This window comes from Pongo abelii, chromosome 7 (assembly GCF_028885655.2).
Source record: "Pongo abelii isolate AG06213 chromosome 7, NHGRI_mPonAbe1-v2.0_pri, whole genome shotgun sequence".
Classification (NCBI taxonomy): domain Eukaryota; kingdom Metazoa; phylum Chordata; class Mammalia; order Primates; family Hominidae; genus Pongo; species Pongo abelii.
In genome coordinates this window covers 114644790-114661769 of record NC_071992.2, presented here as the reverse complement: position 1 = coordinate 114661769, position 16980 = coordinate 114644790, and the positions used below count along the sequence as shown (strand labels likewise).

Sequence of the window (16980 nt, the reverse complement as noted above, 5' to 3'; positions counted from 1 at the left end):
ATGCAATAAGAACCCACATTTACCCAACTTCAGGGCCAGTGTTGAGGAAAGCAATGCCTGTAAAAAGATTCCAACAGTTCAAAGTGAAGCACTCTCAAGGCATTCCTAGGAGTAGAGGCAACAGCTGGTTAGCAATACTATGTGCCAGGTAATATGTACACAAGGGAACCACAACTGACATAGTCCCTACCCTCCTGGTGCTTATATGCCAGAGAAGGAACTTTTCATATCTAAACAGAGAGAAATATGTTGTTATGAATCAGGGCACACACCTATCCCTTTTTTACCTGTTCAACTAGTGTGTATTGAGTGCCACCTACTCCTAAGTGTAGCCCTGATGTGCTCTCACAAGAGATACAACAAAGAATGGGTCTCGGACGGGTGCCATGGCTCACGCCTGTAATCCCAGCACTTTGGGAGGCTGAGGCGGGTGGATCACAAGGTCAGAAGTTCGAGACCAGCCTGGCAAACATGGTGAAACCCCATCTCTGCTAAAAATACAAAAATTAGCTGAGCGTGGTGGCAGGCACCTGTAATCTCAGCTACTGGGGAGGCTGAGGCAGGAGAATCACTTGAACCCGAGAGGTAGAGGTTGCAGTGAGCCAAGACTGTGCCATTGCACTCCAGTCTGGGTGACAGAGTGACACTCCATCTCAAAAAAAACAAAACAAAACAAACAAACAAAAAAGAATGGGTTTGAGGCTTTAGAGAGACTTTCACTCAGCTGGAAGAAACAGATGAATGGGTAGGCTGTTTCAGTACACAGTGTGGTAAGAGCTGTGATGGGATAGATATGGGGAAGTATGGGGGTTGGAAGAGATATCTAACACCTCATGTTTGGAGGTTCAGGGAAAGTTTTCCCAGAGAAGTCATACCTAAGCTGAGTCCTGATTGATGAGTTAGATTTGCTGGGCGAAGAGAAGAGACAACTCTTAGGGTGAAATAGAGCATTTTTAGCTGGCCTGTTCAGGGTGTCACTGAGCACCGCTTGGCTTCTACCAGAGCATGCTACATTCTTACCTGTTCTATTTCCTCATGTTTCTAGATAAGATTCCATTTGAACACTGTTTCTGAGGCAAAAAATAAATAAATAAATAATAAATAAATAAATAAATAAATATAAGAAGTTTGAAAATCACCATATTGGAGGATTAGTGATGAACTTTGGCAATTTGTATCAGCTCACGTGTATATTCAGTTTTGGGTGGGCCAAGAAATAAATTGCTGTGTGATTGAGATTTATGCTGGAAACAGCTCAGTTTTAATAGAATATCCACATTGCCTTTGTAAAAACACTATTTATATTACCCTACTAAGTTATAGAACACTATTAAGATTGTAGTAAGATGTTGATGAAAATGATGTAATTAAAAATAGCCATTTCTTTAGTATTTTAATTATCACATGCTCATATTAGGAAGACTTTTAAAAAGTATACCTTTAGCAATATATGGTTTTCTTCAATTAGAATGAAATTCAAGTTACTATTTAAAAAGTCACCTTTTGATTGTATGTGGTGGCTCATGCCTGTAATCCTTGCACTTTGGGAGGCCGAGGTGGGCAGATTGCTTGAGCTCAGGAGTTCAAGACCAGCCTGAGCAACATGGCAAAACTCTATCTCTAAAAAAAATACAAAAATTCACCAGGCATGGTGGCACGTGCCTGTAGTCCCAGCTACTTGGGAGGCTGAGGTTGGGAGGATTGCTTGAGCCCAGGAGGCAGAGGTTACAATGAGCTGAGATCATGCCACTGCACTCTAGCCTGGGTGACAGAGCCAGACCTTGTCTCAAAAAAAAAAAAAAAAAAAAAAGAGTCACCTTTCAAGCAGTATTTTCAAATAGTATTCCATTTTCTTTATTTAATTATATGATGTGGTTGATGGACACTTAGATTGATTCCATATTTTGGGTGTTGTGAATAGAACCTTTGGATTTGTATAAGAAGCTTAAACGTAATGATTCAGTCCATATAATTTGTATCATGTGTAGTGTTTAAGTAAGGTACAATTAGATAGGAGTATGTAGCCCTTTTTCCATTTTTCCTTTTGGTTTTTCTCATTTTTTTTTAATACTCTTTCTATTTTGAGTTGTGATACTAGAGGAGGACCATTAGGATAAAGAGTGTAGGGAGCTGTGAAGTGAAGATGGAAATGGAAAGGATGTGATCATTAGGTATGAGATGAGAGGAAGCCCAGAAGCCCCCACCCCCTCAAAAAAAAAGAAAACGAGAACAAGATATGTCATTTTATTGGATTGAAGGCGTTAAATAGGGGAAGGGAAAAATTAATGAGACAGGAGGATGAAATGGAGAGAAGATGCATAAGAGAAAGGCATAGAATGTGGCTCATGATTGGCATGCTAGTTATTAAGGCATCATATTTCACCTCTGCTTCCTGGTGTAGTCTGTAATTTCCTATGTGTTTTCCTGGTTCTTCCACCCAGTGAAATTTTCAAAGACATAGCTGCTTACTCCTATTTAAAAGAGACAAAACTAGCCAGGCACAGTGGCTTACGCCTGTAATTCCAGTGCTTTGGGAGGCCAAAGCAGGAGGATCACTTGAAGCCAGGAATTTGAGAGCAGCCTGGACAACATAGTGAGATCCTGTCTGTACAAAAAATAAAAAAAATTAGTCCGGGTGTGTGCATGCTTATAGTTGCGGCTACTTGGGAAGCTGAGGTGGAAGGATCACTTGAGCCCAAGAGTTTGAAGCTACAGGGAGCTATGATTGTGCCACTGCAGTCTAGCATGGGTGACAGAGTGATACCCTGTCTCTTAAAAAATGAAAATAAAAAATGTAACAAAACTACAGTTAGCCCTCTGTATCCCGCTTGTTCTGCATCCACGGATTCAGCTAACTGCATATTGGAAATACTGGGAGAAAAAAAGCAATAGAAAAAAACAATAAAAAAACAAACCAATGCAGTATAACAATTATTTGCATAGCATTTACATCGTATTAGGTGTAATAAGTAATCTAGACATGATTTAAAGTATACTGGAGGATGTATGTAGTTATATGCAAATACTGTGCCATTTAATATAAGGAACTTGTGCATTCATGGATTTTGGTATCTGTGGGGTTCCTGGAACCAGTTCGCCATGGATACTGAGGGATGACTGTGTATAGAATTGCTGGGTTCCGATACAACCTGAAAGTCCATATACTGGCTTAGTCAAAATTCTTAGGCATATGGCTGAATTAAAACTTTCTGCATTGCTTAAAATTTATATGCAGGTATACCTTACTCTGTTGTACTTCTTCACTTTGCAGATGCTGCATTTTTTTTTTTTTTTAATTGAAGGTTTGTGGCAACTTGTACTGAGCAAATCAAGTCTGTCAGCACCATTTTTCCAATAGTTTGTGCTTGCTTCATGTCTCTATGTCATGTTTTGGTAATTCTTCCCATATTTCAGACGTTCTCATTATTATTATATCTGTTATGGTGATCTGTGATCAGTGATCTTTGATGTTACTGTTGTAATTGTTTTGAGGTGCCACGAACTGCACCTTTGTAAGATGGTGAACTAAATTGATAAATGTTGTGTGTGTTCTGACTGTACCACTGCTAGGCCGTGGGCCCCATCTCCCTTCCTTTCCTCAGGCTTTCCTATTCCTTGAGACACAATATTGAAATTAGGCCAATTAGTAATTCTACAATGGTCCGTAAGGGTTCAAGTGAAAGGGAGAGTCACATAATTCTCACTTTAAATAAAAAATTAGAAATGATTTAGCTTAGTGAGGAAGACAGGTTGAAAGCCGAAATAAGCTGAAAGCTAGGGTTCTTATGCCAAACAGCTAGCCAAGCTTGAATGCAAAGGACAGGTTGTTGAAGGAAATTAGAAGTGCTACTCCAGTGAGCACATGAGTGGAAAGAAAGTGGAAGAGCCTCATTGCTGATATGGAGACAGTTTGAGTGGTCTGGATAGAAGTTCAAACCAGCTACAGCATCCTCTTAAGCCACAGCCTAATCTCGAGCAGTGCCCTTACTGTCTTCAATTCTATGAAGGTTGAGAGACGTGAGAAAGCAACAGTTTGAAGCTAGCAGAGGTTGGTTCATGAGGCTTAAACAAAGAAGCTGTCTCCATAACATAAAAGTGCAAGATGAAGCAGCAAGTGCTGAAATAGAAGCTGCAGCAAGTTATCCAGAAGATGTAGCTGAGATAATTGATGAAGGTGGCTACATTAAGCAACAGATTTTCAATGTAGACGAAACAGCTTTCTACTGGAAGGAGATGCCATCTAGGACTTTCCTAGCTAGAGAGAAGTCACTGCTTAGTTTCGAAGGACAAGCTGACTCTTGTTAGGGGCTAATGCCTCTCATGACTTTAAGTTGAAGCCAGTGCTCATTGCCCATTCCAAAAATCTTAGGACCCTCAAGAATTTTGCAAAATCTCCTCTGTTTATGTGGCAAATCACATTTATTCATTTGTGTATATTGAAACAACCTTACATCCCAGCAATAAAGCCTACTTGATCGTGGTAGATTAGTTTTTTGATGTACTGCTGCATTTGGTCTGCAAGTCTTTTATTGAGAATTTTTGCATTTGTGTTCATCAGAGATATTGGTCTGAAGTTTTCTTTTTCATTTTGTCTCTGCCACATTTTGGTATCAGAATGATGCTGGCCTTGTAGAATGAGTTAGGGAGAAGTCTCTCTTCCTCAGCTTTCTTGGAACAGTTTCAGTAGGATTGATACCAGCTCTTCTTTATATGTTTAGCAAAATTCAGCTATGAACCTGCCTGATCCAAGGTTTCTTTCTGGAAAACAAAAATTTGTGTGACTCACTGTATTGTGATATTTGCTTTATCGAGGTGGTCTGGAAGCAAACCTGCAATATCTCATAGATTTGCCTGTATATAACACTAGAGTGTTACAGTGTTTTGAGTGAAACTCTCTCCCCGCTTCCCTAACCTTTAATAATCAACATGCTGGTTTAAAAACAGACGTTAGAACATCTAAATAATTTTAGTTAGTTAACTTGCTGGCTAGAATGAACAACATCATGTTTGATCCTTGACAATCCTGCTCAGGATAATATTTAAATGCTAGTTTGATTGTATTATTTCTTTATATAAATTTCTTCAGGGGTTCCCCATTGCCTGGACTGCCCTTTCTTCTTTGTCACTAGTCTAATGTTTTTCCATTTTTCTCCCTAGTGTCTGCTAGTAGGCTTGTTCAGTGAATGTTTGTTGTTTGAATTACTTAAAAAAAAAGATAAATAAATGTGAATTTGAATGCGTATCTATGTTAGTGGAAATAGACTTGAGTTTAGAAGTCTCAGGTCTTGAACTGTCTGAGCCTATTGGTAGGCTTTTTTTTTTTTTTTGAGATGGAGTCTTGCCCTGTCGCCCAGGCTGGAGTGCAATGGCACGACCTCGGCTCACTGCAACCTCTGCCTCCCGGGTTCCAGAGATTCTCCTGCCTCAGCCTCCTGAGTAGCTGGGATTACAGGCGCGTGCCACCAGGCCCGGCTAATTTTTTATATCTTTAGTAGAGACGGGGTTTCACCATGTTGGTCAGGCTGGTCTCGAACTCCTGACCTGGTGAAACCCCATCTCTACTAAATACAAAAATTAGCCAGTCATGGTGGCGGGTGCCTGTAATCCCAGCTACTCAGGAGGCTGAGGCAGGAGAATCGCTTGAACCCGGGAGGCAGAGGTTGCAGTGAGCCGAGATCACGCCAATGCACTCCAGCCTGGGTGACAGAGCGAGACTCCGTCTCAAAAAAAAAAAAAAAGTATGCTTTATTATTACTCACATATCATGAGGCCAACAGATCAAGAGACTATTGCTATGGAAAAGATATATTGTTATATATACAGCTCCCAAGAGAAGGAGGTGTACTGTGTCACAGGGGGCTCCACAGGGAACTACCAGAGTCAGTTAGGAGGCAGAGAAAGTGAGGGGGAAAAAGTGGGCAAGAATGTTTATGTCGTTTCTGTGGGAAGGGACAGGTGAGATAGGGTAAAACAGGTTTAGGATTGGCTACTTTGAGTATTTTGAGTGGGTTCTGGGGCATAGGGCTTTCTCTGGTTGTCTGGTACCTGGCCCTGGGGCAATTTGGGCAGGGGAAAAGTTGACCCTAGAGTGTAATCATAGAGGTGGTTGGAGGTTTGGGCTCTAGATAGGTTGTGCATATGAAAGACATCCTTCCATGGGAGTTAGTTTGCTGTCTCTAGGAATTACCTAACCCTGAGAGGGGCAGTCGCTTTAGTTTTAGCAAGGTCCCAGATATCAAAGCGTCAAGAATACAGAAAATAAAAAGATATGCTTACTATAATCTCTGCGTGGACTAACACTACTTTTTAATTGGTCTCTCTATATTCACATTTGCTTCCCTACAATCTAGCTTTCATTCAGCAACCACAGAAACTTTACATCATGTTATTCCTCTGCTTAAAATTCTTCACTGATTTTTTTTCTGTATTTCAAATAAAGCCCAGTCTCTTTACCTTGGTTTTGAGGCCCTTCATGGTCAGGCTTCTGCCTACATATGCAACTCCATTATGTTCTACTGTATGCTTTACTCACTTTTTCCTAGGCCCGCTAATCTTTCAATTCTTTGACCGTGATTTGTTCTGTCTTTCAGGGCCTTTGCAGGGCAGTTCTTAGTGCTTAGTTATCTGGCTAACTTCTCGTTAAGTTTTGCATCTTAGCTTAAATGTTATTCGCTTGGAGAGTCCTAAATTAGGTCCTGTCTTAGTTTTTTTGTGTGATTTATTTATTCATTGGTTCTTTTCTTTCTTTCTTTATTTTTTAATTTTAATTTTTCTTTTTTTTTTTTTGAGACGGAGCCTCAATCTTTCGCCAGGCTGGAGTGCAGTGGCACCATCTCGGCTCTCTGCAACCTCTGCCTCCCGGGTTCAAGCGATTCTCCTGCCCCAGCCTCCTGAGTAGCTGGGATTATAGGCCCCTGCCACCATGCCCAGCTAATTTTTTTTTGTGTTTTTAGTAGAGACAGGGTTTCACCATGTTGGCCAGGATGGTCTCGATCTCTTGACCTTGTGATTCGCCTGCCTCAGCCTCCCAAAGTGCTGGGATTACAGGCATGAGCCACCATGCCCAGCCTGCTTCTTTAGTTTGTATGTAGGAGAAGAGAGCTACTGAGGATAAAATGGAAAGCAAGACAGATTGGTACCTATCTTTATGGAGCTTTTATTCTTCTGGGGGAGGCAGATAAAAGTCAATGACAAAGTCCTTGCAGGATGTAATAAGTGCTTTACAGTATAAAAGGTGCTGACATAGAAAGTATCAGAAAGTATCACTGTATACATGTGAACTCTGGAGTTTAAGCATTTCTTTCTTTTCCAATCTGTGGATTTTGTAATTCACAACGGTTCAGTGGAGAAAGGACATTGTATTGTTAAAGCTCACTTATCTACTTTCAAAGGTTTTTCACATACTCCAGTGCCTTCCAAGTCTCAGAGGCTACCATGGAATTTGAATGCATTCCATTCCTTCATATGAACTAGGAACAATTTTATTTGCAGAAATGGTGAATACAAAATAAAGTCACAGCAAGTTTATCTTATAGCACCCTTTCTTCTTTTCTTGCCATGGTTAGTAATCATATTTATTTGTGAGTTTACTTCCTTAATTCATGTATATTCGTGCTAGTGTATTCTGCATGAGGGTCCAAATTGTGAATGTGTGTTTCACTAGTGCATACGGAACATCTGGTCAAATGCCTGGCCCAAGTAGAGGGTCAGTGAATGCATGTGGCTGTTTAGTTCTAGTTGCTTAAATACTTTGCTGGGTTAAAGTTAGTGAGGCCATGTTTTATGTTATAGAGGTGTTAGACTTGGATCCATCTACTTACATGGGTGTTAGATGGGCCATGAATTATTTTTTTGAAGAGAATTTTACCTTTTGCCAAAGTTTTCTCTTGACTTACTCTTACGGAGAGATAGGGCTGTGTTTTCAGGTAGCTGCCTAGGTTAGAATTCCTAATTTTCATGAGTTGTCACTTCTACCCTTAGCATTGCTGATTAGTGTGTATGGCAAGAAAAATGTACATTTTTTTGTATGCTTTTCAGTGAACATAATCTTCAATTCATTGTTACTTAACACTTTTCAAAATTTTGAATGAGAAAATTCATATTTAAAGAGTTTTTTTTTGGCAGGCATGGTGGTTCACACCTATAGTCTCAGCACATTTGGAGGCCGAGGCAGGCGGAACACATGAGGCCAGGAGTTCAAGACAAGCCTGGCCAACATGGCAAAACCCCATCTCTACCAAAACTACAAAAATTAGCTGGGTGTGGTGACACAGGCCTGTAATCCCAGCTACTTGGGAGGTTGAGGCACGAGAATCACTTGAACCCAGGAGGCAGACATTACTGTGAGCCGAGATGGTGCCACTGCACTCCAGCCTAGGTGGCAGAACGAGATTCTGCCTCAGAAAAAAAAAAAAAAAGAGAGAAAGAGAAAGAGTTGGTTTTTTTTTTTTTTTTTTTTTTTTTTCCTGAAGGATATACAGTCTATTCACTGGTGGAGTGAAGCTTAACTCTGGGTCTATGTCAGAGTCACCAGTAGAGCTTTTAAAAACCTACTGAATCAGAACCTCAAAGGAGTGTGGGCTTGGGTCACAGGTGGCTGTGATGCACAGCCAGGTGTAGGAACACTACTCCCTATAAAAGTTTCCACATAGGTGCCATACCTCAAAGGAGTAAATGTAAAGAAGTTTTTTTTTATGTTTCCCATATGTTGCAGTTCTAAGTCTGTATTTAGTTTCATTTGTTTGTAAACAAGCACTTTTCTTAAATGGTTCAGTGAACATTTATGAACTCCAAATACATACTTTCAATTCCCAAGACCTAGCAAAGCTGAGTGTGTCTGGAAATTTAAGGTATGAGATGGAGAGTAATCAGAGATACAGGTAACAAGGTAGACTCTGAAATAACTTGTATGCGATATGAAGCAGGTAAGACCTTTTCCTTTGGGTAATGGAGAGCTGTTGGAGTATTTTTGTTTAACTAGGAGAGCAGTATGATCAGCTTGTTTTACTTTCACTTTAAAGTAAGATACCTTGTCAACTGTATGTAGCATAGATTAGAACAGGGGAGAAAACTAAGACAAGGAGACCAGTGGGGAGCAAGTCTGTGCAAGAGGTAACGGAGTAGCAGTGGGGATAAAACAGGTTTGAATTCAGGCCCTTCAGCTCCAACCACTCTGTCCTACCTTTGACTTCAAGACATAGTTAATTTTTTTGTATTTATTGCCTTTGTTTTTAATATAAAATTTAATTATAACAGGAAAATTTTAAACTTTTGTTTTTTAGATGACTGATATTTTTATTATTTATTTATTTATTTTTAACTTTTAAGTTCAGAGGTACATGTGCAGGTTTGTTACATGGGTAAACTTGCGTCATGGGGGTTTGTTGTGCAGATTATTTTATCACCCAGGTATTAAGCCTAGTACCCATTAGTTATTTTTCCTGATCCTCTCCCTTCTCCACCTTCCACCTTCTGATAGGCCCCAGTGTGTGTTGTTCACTCTGTGTGTCCATGTGTCCTCATCATTTAGCTCCCAGTTATAAGTAAGAACATGTAGTATTTGGTTTTCTGTTCCTGTGTTAGTTTGCTAAGGACAATAGCCTCCAGCTCCATCCATGTCTCTGCAAAGGACATGACTTTGTTCTTTTTTGTGGCTGCATAGTATTCCATGGTATATATGTACCACATTTTCATTATCCAGTCTATCATTGATGGGCATTTAGGTTGATGACATGTCTTTGCTATTGTGAAGAGTGCTAGTTACAATGAACATAAGCATGCATGTATCTTTATAATAGAACAATTTATATTCCTTTGGGTATATATCCAGTAATGGGATTGCTAGATTTAATGGTATTTCTGTCTCTAGGTCTTTGAGGAATTGCCACACTATCTTCCACAATGGTTGAACTAATTTACACTCCCACCAACAGTATATAAGCATTCCTTTTTCTCCACAACCTTGCCAGCATCTGTTTTTTTTTTTTTTTTGACTTTTTAATAATAGTCATTCTGACTGGTGTAACATGGTATCTCATTGTGGTTTTGATTTGCATTTCTGTAATGATCAGTGATGTTGAACTTTTTTTCATATTCTTGTTGGCCACATGTAGGTCTTCTTTTGAAAAGTATCTGTTCATGTCCTTTGACCATTTTTTAATGGGGTTGTTTTTTTTTTTTCTTGTAGATCTGTTTAAGTTCCTTATAGCTGCTGGATATTAGACCTTTATTGGATGCATAGTTTGTTCAAAAATGTTCTCTCACTCTGTAAGTTATCTGTTTACTCTCTTGATAGTTTCTTTTGCTGTACAGAAGCTCTTTGATTTTACTAGATCCCATTTGCCAGTTTTTGCTTTTGTTGTGATTGCTTTTGGTGTCTTTGTCGTGAAATCTTTGCCTATGTCCTGAATGGTATTGCCTAGGTTGTCTTCCAGAGTTTTTATATTTTTGGGTTTTACATTTAGGCCTTTAATCCATCTTGAGTTAAATTTTTGAACATGATATAAGGGAGGGGTCCAGTTTCAATCTTCTGCATGTGGCTAGCCAGTTATCCCAGCACCATTTATTGAATGGGGAATCCTTTTTCCTTTCCATTGCCTGTTATTGTCAGGTTTGTCAAAGATCATGTAGTTGTAGTTGTGTGGTCTTATTTCTGAGTTCTTTATTCTGTTTCATTTGTTTGTATGTCTTTTTTTGTATCATAACCATGCTGTTTTGGTTACTGTAGCCCTGTAGTATATTTTGAAGTCGGGTAGTGTGATGCCTCCAGCTTTGTTCTTTTTGCTTAGGATTGCCTTGGCTATTTGGGCTCTTTTTTGGTTTCATATGAATTTCAAAATAGTTTTTTCTAGTTCTGTGCCGAATCTCAAATAGTAGTTTTAATAAGAATAGCATTGAATCTATAAATTACTTTGGGCAGTATGGCCATTTTAATGATGTGTGTGTGTGTGTGTGTGTGTGTGTATTATTTTTTTATTTTTTATTTTTTTTTGAGATGGAGTCTTGCTCTTTTGCCCAGGCTGGAGTGCAGTGGCACAATCTCAGCTCACTGCAACCTCTGCCTCCTGAATTCAAGTGATTTTCCTGCCTCACCCTCCTAAGTAACTGGGATTACAGGCACGTGCCACCATGCCCAGCTAATTTTGTATTTTTAGTAGAGACGGGGGTTTCACCATGTTGGCCAGGCTGATCTCAAACTCCTGACCTCAAGTGATCCTCTCAGAGTGCTGGGTTTACAGGCGTGAGCCACCGTGCCCAGCCTCATTTTAATGATATTGATTGTTTCTGTCCCTGAGCATGGAATGTTTTCCCATTTCTTTATGTCATCTCTGATTTCTTTGAGCAGTGTTTCCTAGTTCTCCTTGTGGAGATCTTTCACCTCCCTAGTTTGCTGTCTTCCTATTAGTTTATTCTTTTTGTAATAGTTGTGAATGGGAGTTAGTTCCCGATTTGGGTCTCGGCTTGACTGTTGTTGGTGTATAGGAATGCTAGTGATTTTTGCACATTTGCTTTTGTATCCTGAGACTTTGCTGTAGTTGTTTATCAGCCTAAGAAGCTTTTGGGCTGAGGCTGTGGGGTTTTCTAGATATAGGATCATGTCATTGGCAAACAGGGATAGTTTGACTTCCTCTCTTCCTATTTGGATGACCTTTATTTCTTTCTCTTGCCTGATTGCCCTTGCCAGGACTTCCAATACTATGTTAAACAGGAATGGTGAGAGAATGCATCCTTGTCTTAATGCCGCTTTTCAAGGGGAATGCTTCCAGCTTATGCCCATTCAGTATGATTGTTGGCTGTGGGTTTTTCATATATGGCTCTTATTATTTTGAGGTATGTTCCTTCAATACCTAGTTTGTTGAGAGTTTTTAACATGAATGGACGTCTGATTTTATCGAAAGCCTTTTCTGTATCTATTGAGATAATCATGTGGTTTTTGTCTTTAGTTCTGTTTATGTGATGAATCACATTTATTGATTTGTGTATGTTGAACCAATCTTGCATCCCAAAGAGAAAGCCTACTTGACTGTGGTGGGTTACGTTTTTTATGTGCCACTGGATTTGGTTTGCTAATGTTTTGTTGATGACTTTTGCATCAATGTTCATCAAGGATATTGGCCTAAAGTTTTCTTTTTTTGTTGTATCTCTGCCAGGTTTTGTTATCAGAATGATGCTGGCTTCATAGGATGAGTTAGGGAGCATTTCCTTCTCCTCAATTTTTTGAAATAGTTTCATCAGGAATGGTACCAGCTCTTTGTACATCTGCTAGAATTCGGCCCTAAGTCCATCTGGTCCTGGGTATTTTTTTTTTTTGGATGGTAGACTGTTTATTACTGCCTCAATGTTAGAGCTTAGCTACAATTTTAAAGGCTGTACTGAGAAGTCTTCCCTGATAGTCTTCTCTTAACCTCCACAATTGGTAGAGTGCCTACTTATTCTTTTATTGTACTTCCAATATTTTTTTTTTTTTTGCTTATTTGTTTTTCTGCCTTATTTATCTTATGTTGGTGCCCAGCAAAATAGCTACTGTTTTTGATTGTAGCTACTACTAGACAGAAGTATTTATTTGAACAAGTTGTCCTCTTACATGCCATACTTGGTTTTTCACTTTCTATTTGTGTACCTTTATTCATGGCCTTTCTCTTTTCTAGAATTTTCTTATCCCTCTTCTCCATCTACATTGTGGAGTTTAAACTTTTCTTTCAAAATCTCATTCAAATCCCACTCCCTTCCACAAAGTTCTCTTTGGATGATTCCAATGTTATTTCCTCATTTGAGCTCTTGTAGCATTAAAGTTGTGTTCTATTTAGTTTCTGCTGTCCTGTATTTTCTATCTCTATGCATTTTTTGAATATGGTATTCTGCCTCTTTGAGATAGGTACGATTTCTCATACATCAGTATATATAGTTTATCCATAATATACATTATTGCTGATGGTCATTTGTCCCTTTCTAAATCTTCCTAAAGACAGCTTGGCTATAAACATAGTTTATTCTGCTCTGGAAGACGTAAGACCTCAGTTTAGAAATTAAATTGCTAATATTTTAAGTCTATAAATTTAAGCAGAAAAATTTATAATTTTTTTCTCTAGAATTTTCAAAAGCCAGAATGAAAGAAAATTTAAAATAACTTTTTTGGCCTCATTGAAATATAGATTATTTTAGAGTTGATTACTATTTGACTGAATGCAAAATCCTTTAGAAGACATATTTAAAATGCTTTAGTCAAAGGGAAAAATTTTCATTTGTTCCTCATGTTAAATAGTAAGTTCTTTGCCAAAATGAAGTCTTATTTTCTTCAGAATCACTCAAAACATTTGGGCCTCTTCTGGTTTGTAATCCTGTTAAATTTCATCCATGAAGTAAAGCCTAATTATGCATAGTTGGTGAACTCCAGATACTGAGAATTTGATGTGCAATAGAAATTTACTTATTTAACTTATTGGAACATTATGAAATGTTGAAAATACTTTGTATTGGGATTAAGAAAAAAATTTTTTTGGGAATTAACTAAATTTAATTGTTTATGTATTTTCCTTTAGCCCATATGTTGTAAAGTACTATGGCAGTTATTTTAAGAATACAGACCTCTGGATTGTTATGGAGTACTGTGGCGCTGGCTCTGTCTCAGACATAATTAGATTACGAAACAAGACAGTAAGTATTTTAAAATTGTTTTGCTAATCTCATTTCTAAAGTCGTATTTTAGAATCTGACTAGTTGGTATTTTGTTACACAGAAAATAATAGCATGAAAAAAGAAAAGGTTTTTAAGTGGTGTAAAGATATCTAGTAGGAGGTGTGAGAACCAGCCACATATCTTTCTGTGACAAATTTAGGAATTATATGATTGTTTAATTTATTTATTAGGATTATTTTTGGTGTGTCACAGAGAAACTACCATGGTACTTCTCTTCTTCATTTGGAATCAGTGTGCGTGTATGTTGTTTAATAATGTGAGTTTCATAAATTATGGCTAGAATTTTATTTAAAGTTTATAATATTCATGGTATTTACTTATCTTAAATTTTCTGTATTATAATTTATGGCTGGTAATATTTAAAGAAATTATATACTTCTGAATTAAAAAAATATAAAACAGTTTTGTATTTTTTTCCCAAATATTGTCAGGATGTGTGAAATTGATAGAAATATATATATTTCTATAAATTTAGCTTAGTGAAATGTATTGTTTAATAAAAGCTTTTTATGGTTATGTTTTAACTCTAAGTAGAAGTGCTATTTACAAAATTGTTTACTTTAAGCTAGTAATACATCTAGTTTATTTGGACAATTTGTATGGACCAAGGTGACCTTTTTTTCTTGAATAGGAAGAGTAATCAGTGAAATAATTTGTAATTCTGTAGCAGTAACATTATTATATGTTGTCAGCCATGTTTCAGTAAAATACATTCAGAAAAAATACTTCAGTCAATTTGTGGTTAACCAGAATCATTTTAAAGTTTGATTTGGGAAGTACACTGTAAGTTTATTTTACTAATTTTTTTTTCCCTGTTAGAGAAAAGAAAGTAAATAAGATTTCTTTTAAGGGAAGTGAAACAGAAGTTGAAATAATCCCTGTTTTGACAGAGTAGATTAAGTGATCTGTGACATTCCTAATGATATATTTTAGAATTTCTATGGTGCTTAACTAGCATTTATGTAAATCAGATGATTCTTGAGTGGCAGAACAATGTTTCAGTGGAAAGTAATTATATCCCAGTTAGAGAATTGTTTTAAAATCATTTCAGGGCTAAACTCAGTGCATTTGGTATTTAAAGTTATCAAGTAGGAATATGAAATGGAAAATGTTAAACATCTCTATTTTCTTAGTTTTAAGTGTTAATGTTACAATTTTGAGTAGATACGAAGTATTTGATCCAAGAAGTTTAATTCTTGTTGCCAATAATTACAACTGTGAAGACATAGTATAGTTCTTAAAGATAGGTATGGATCAGATCATTACCTTCAGAAAACTCTTTGTCAGTTATCAAAGAAAAGATTTTATCTATTCATATTCTTTGTTATAAGACACAGTCCACTGAGCATGTTAGGGAGTCGTACACTTGGAATAACATAGTTGTTACTCTCACACAACAGGTACTCTGGGTTCTGGGATGGCACGGTAAGAGTCTAATTTCCATATATGAAAAGGAACTCAGAGCTGCACAAGAGATTGATCAGGAGCTGTGGGTATATTGTTTCTGAGTGTTGCCTTGATGACAGCTCCTATTAAGTCTCAAGAATATTTGTATCTTTCTTTTCTAGTGCAAGGACATTTTTCTTCATTTATTTATTATCCAAAAAGAGTACCATTATTGTTAAGGTTAATAATATAAAGATATGTAACATCCCATTTAAAAAATATCTGGATGTTGTAGGCCTTTGTTCACTGGAGTGATACTCTTGATTGTCTGAATTTCAGAAGCACGACTATTACTGACTGGCTTTCAAAAATTTGATGAGTCTAACAGTCATCTTTGATTAAACAGGTGTAAAACTCACTCTAGTAATTGTTTTCATGGTGATGAAACAATCTTTTCCTAAGAATATGGCAATTTGTTTTTAAGAGCTTGTATGGTCTGTTGTTTTTTTGTGATCTGCTTTGTTTCTTTAAATTCTGTATACATTTTAAATAGCACAAGAAATTCTTGTTATTTTATATTGTTATTCTTGTTATTTTATATTGCAAATGTTTATATTTACTCATATATTTATGCTTTTTATTGTTCTTTATTTCTTTCTGTATTTCCCAGTTGCCTGAAGAATATCTGTATTTCCTTATGTGTGGTGGGTATGATGATAGTGTCTTTTTTTTTTTTTTTTTTTTTTTGGTGAAAATGTTGTTATTTTACTTCATGTTTTCTTTTTTCCTTTTTTTTGAGACAGGTTCTCGCTCTTTTGCCCAGGCTAGAATGCAGTGGTGTGATCACAGTTCACTGCAACCTTGAACTCCTGGGCTCAAGCGATCCTCCAGCCTTAGCCTCCTGAGTAACTAGGACTTCAGGAGCATGCCATCATGCCTGGCTAATTAAAAACAATTTTGTTTTGTAGAGATGGGGTCTGGCTATATTGCCCAGGCTGGTCTTCAACTCCTGGTCTCAAGCAATTCTCCTGCCTTGGCTTCACATAGTGCTGGGATTACTGATGTGAGCCACCATGCCTGACCCTCACTTCACTTCTGAACAGTGTATTTGCTGGGTAAAGAATTCTAGGTTAGTGATTCCTTTTAGCCTTTTAAAGATATTATCCAGAAATCTTGTATTTTATATCCCAGAACATAATTTATTTTTATTTTTGAGACAGGGTCTTGCTGTGTCACTCAGGCTGTAGTGCAGTTGTGTGATCATGGCTCACTATAGCCCCGGTCTCCTGGGCTCAAGTGATCTTCCCACTTCAGCCTCCTGAGTAGCTGGAACCACAGTCATGTGGCACCATGCCTGGCTAATTTTTTTGATTTTTTGAAGAGATAGGGTCTCACTTTGCTGCCTAGGCTCATATCCTAGAACATATTAATTATAGTCTAATTCTGTCTGCTAATCTTTTAAATGTTAATCTCCTGTGGGTCTCTTTCCATTTTATATTGTTTCTCTTATTTTTTATTGTTTTTGTCTATGCCTTGTGATCTTTGATAGAGTGCTAGACATTGCATAAAACGTGATAGAGGTTATTTGAGCTTCTGAATGTTGACGTATTTTACTTAAGGTTTTTGTTTCTATCTGGTGGCTAGAACTAGTAATCCTGGATCACTTTAATTCAATTGGGGTTAGAGATAATTTGAATCTGGGCTTTAGTACAGTTATGTGCTACATAATGATGTTTCTATCAATGATGGACTGCATGTAGAATGGTGGTCCCATAAGATTATAGTATCGTACATTTACTGTACTTTTTCTATGTTTAGATGTGTTTAGATACACGAATACTTACCATTGTGTTGCTGCTGCCTACAGCATTCTGTACAGTAACATGCTACACAGGTTTG

At 37.5% G+C, this 16980-nt stretch overlaps 1 protein-coding gene across 2 annotated transcripts in view; it reads left to right on the top strand.

Annotated features, from left to right (window-relative positions):
* Nucleotides 1–16980, top strand: part of STK3 (serine/threonine kinase 3) — a 355868-nt gene that overhangs the window by 63316 nt on the left and 275572 nt on the right. For both annotated transcript variants that reach the window (XM_024250559.3, NM_001132197.1), the window contains 1 exon segment: nucleotides 13539–13653. In XM_024250559.3, the coding sequence (XP_024106327.1) occupies nucleotides 13539–13653 (115 nt within the window).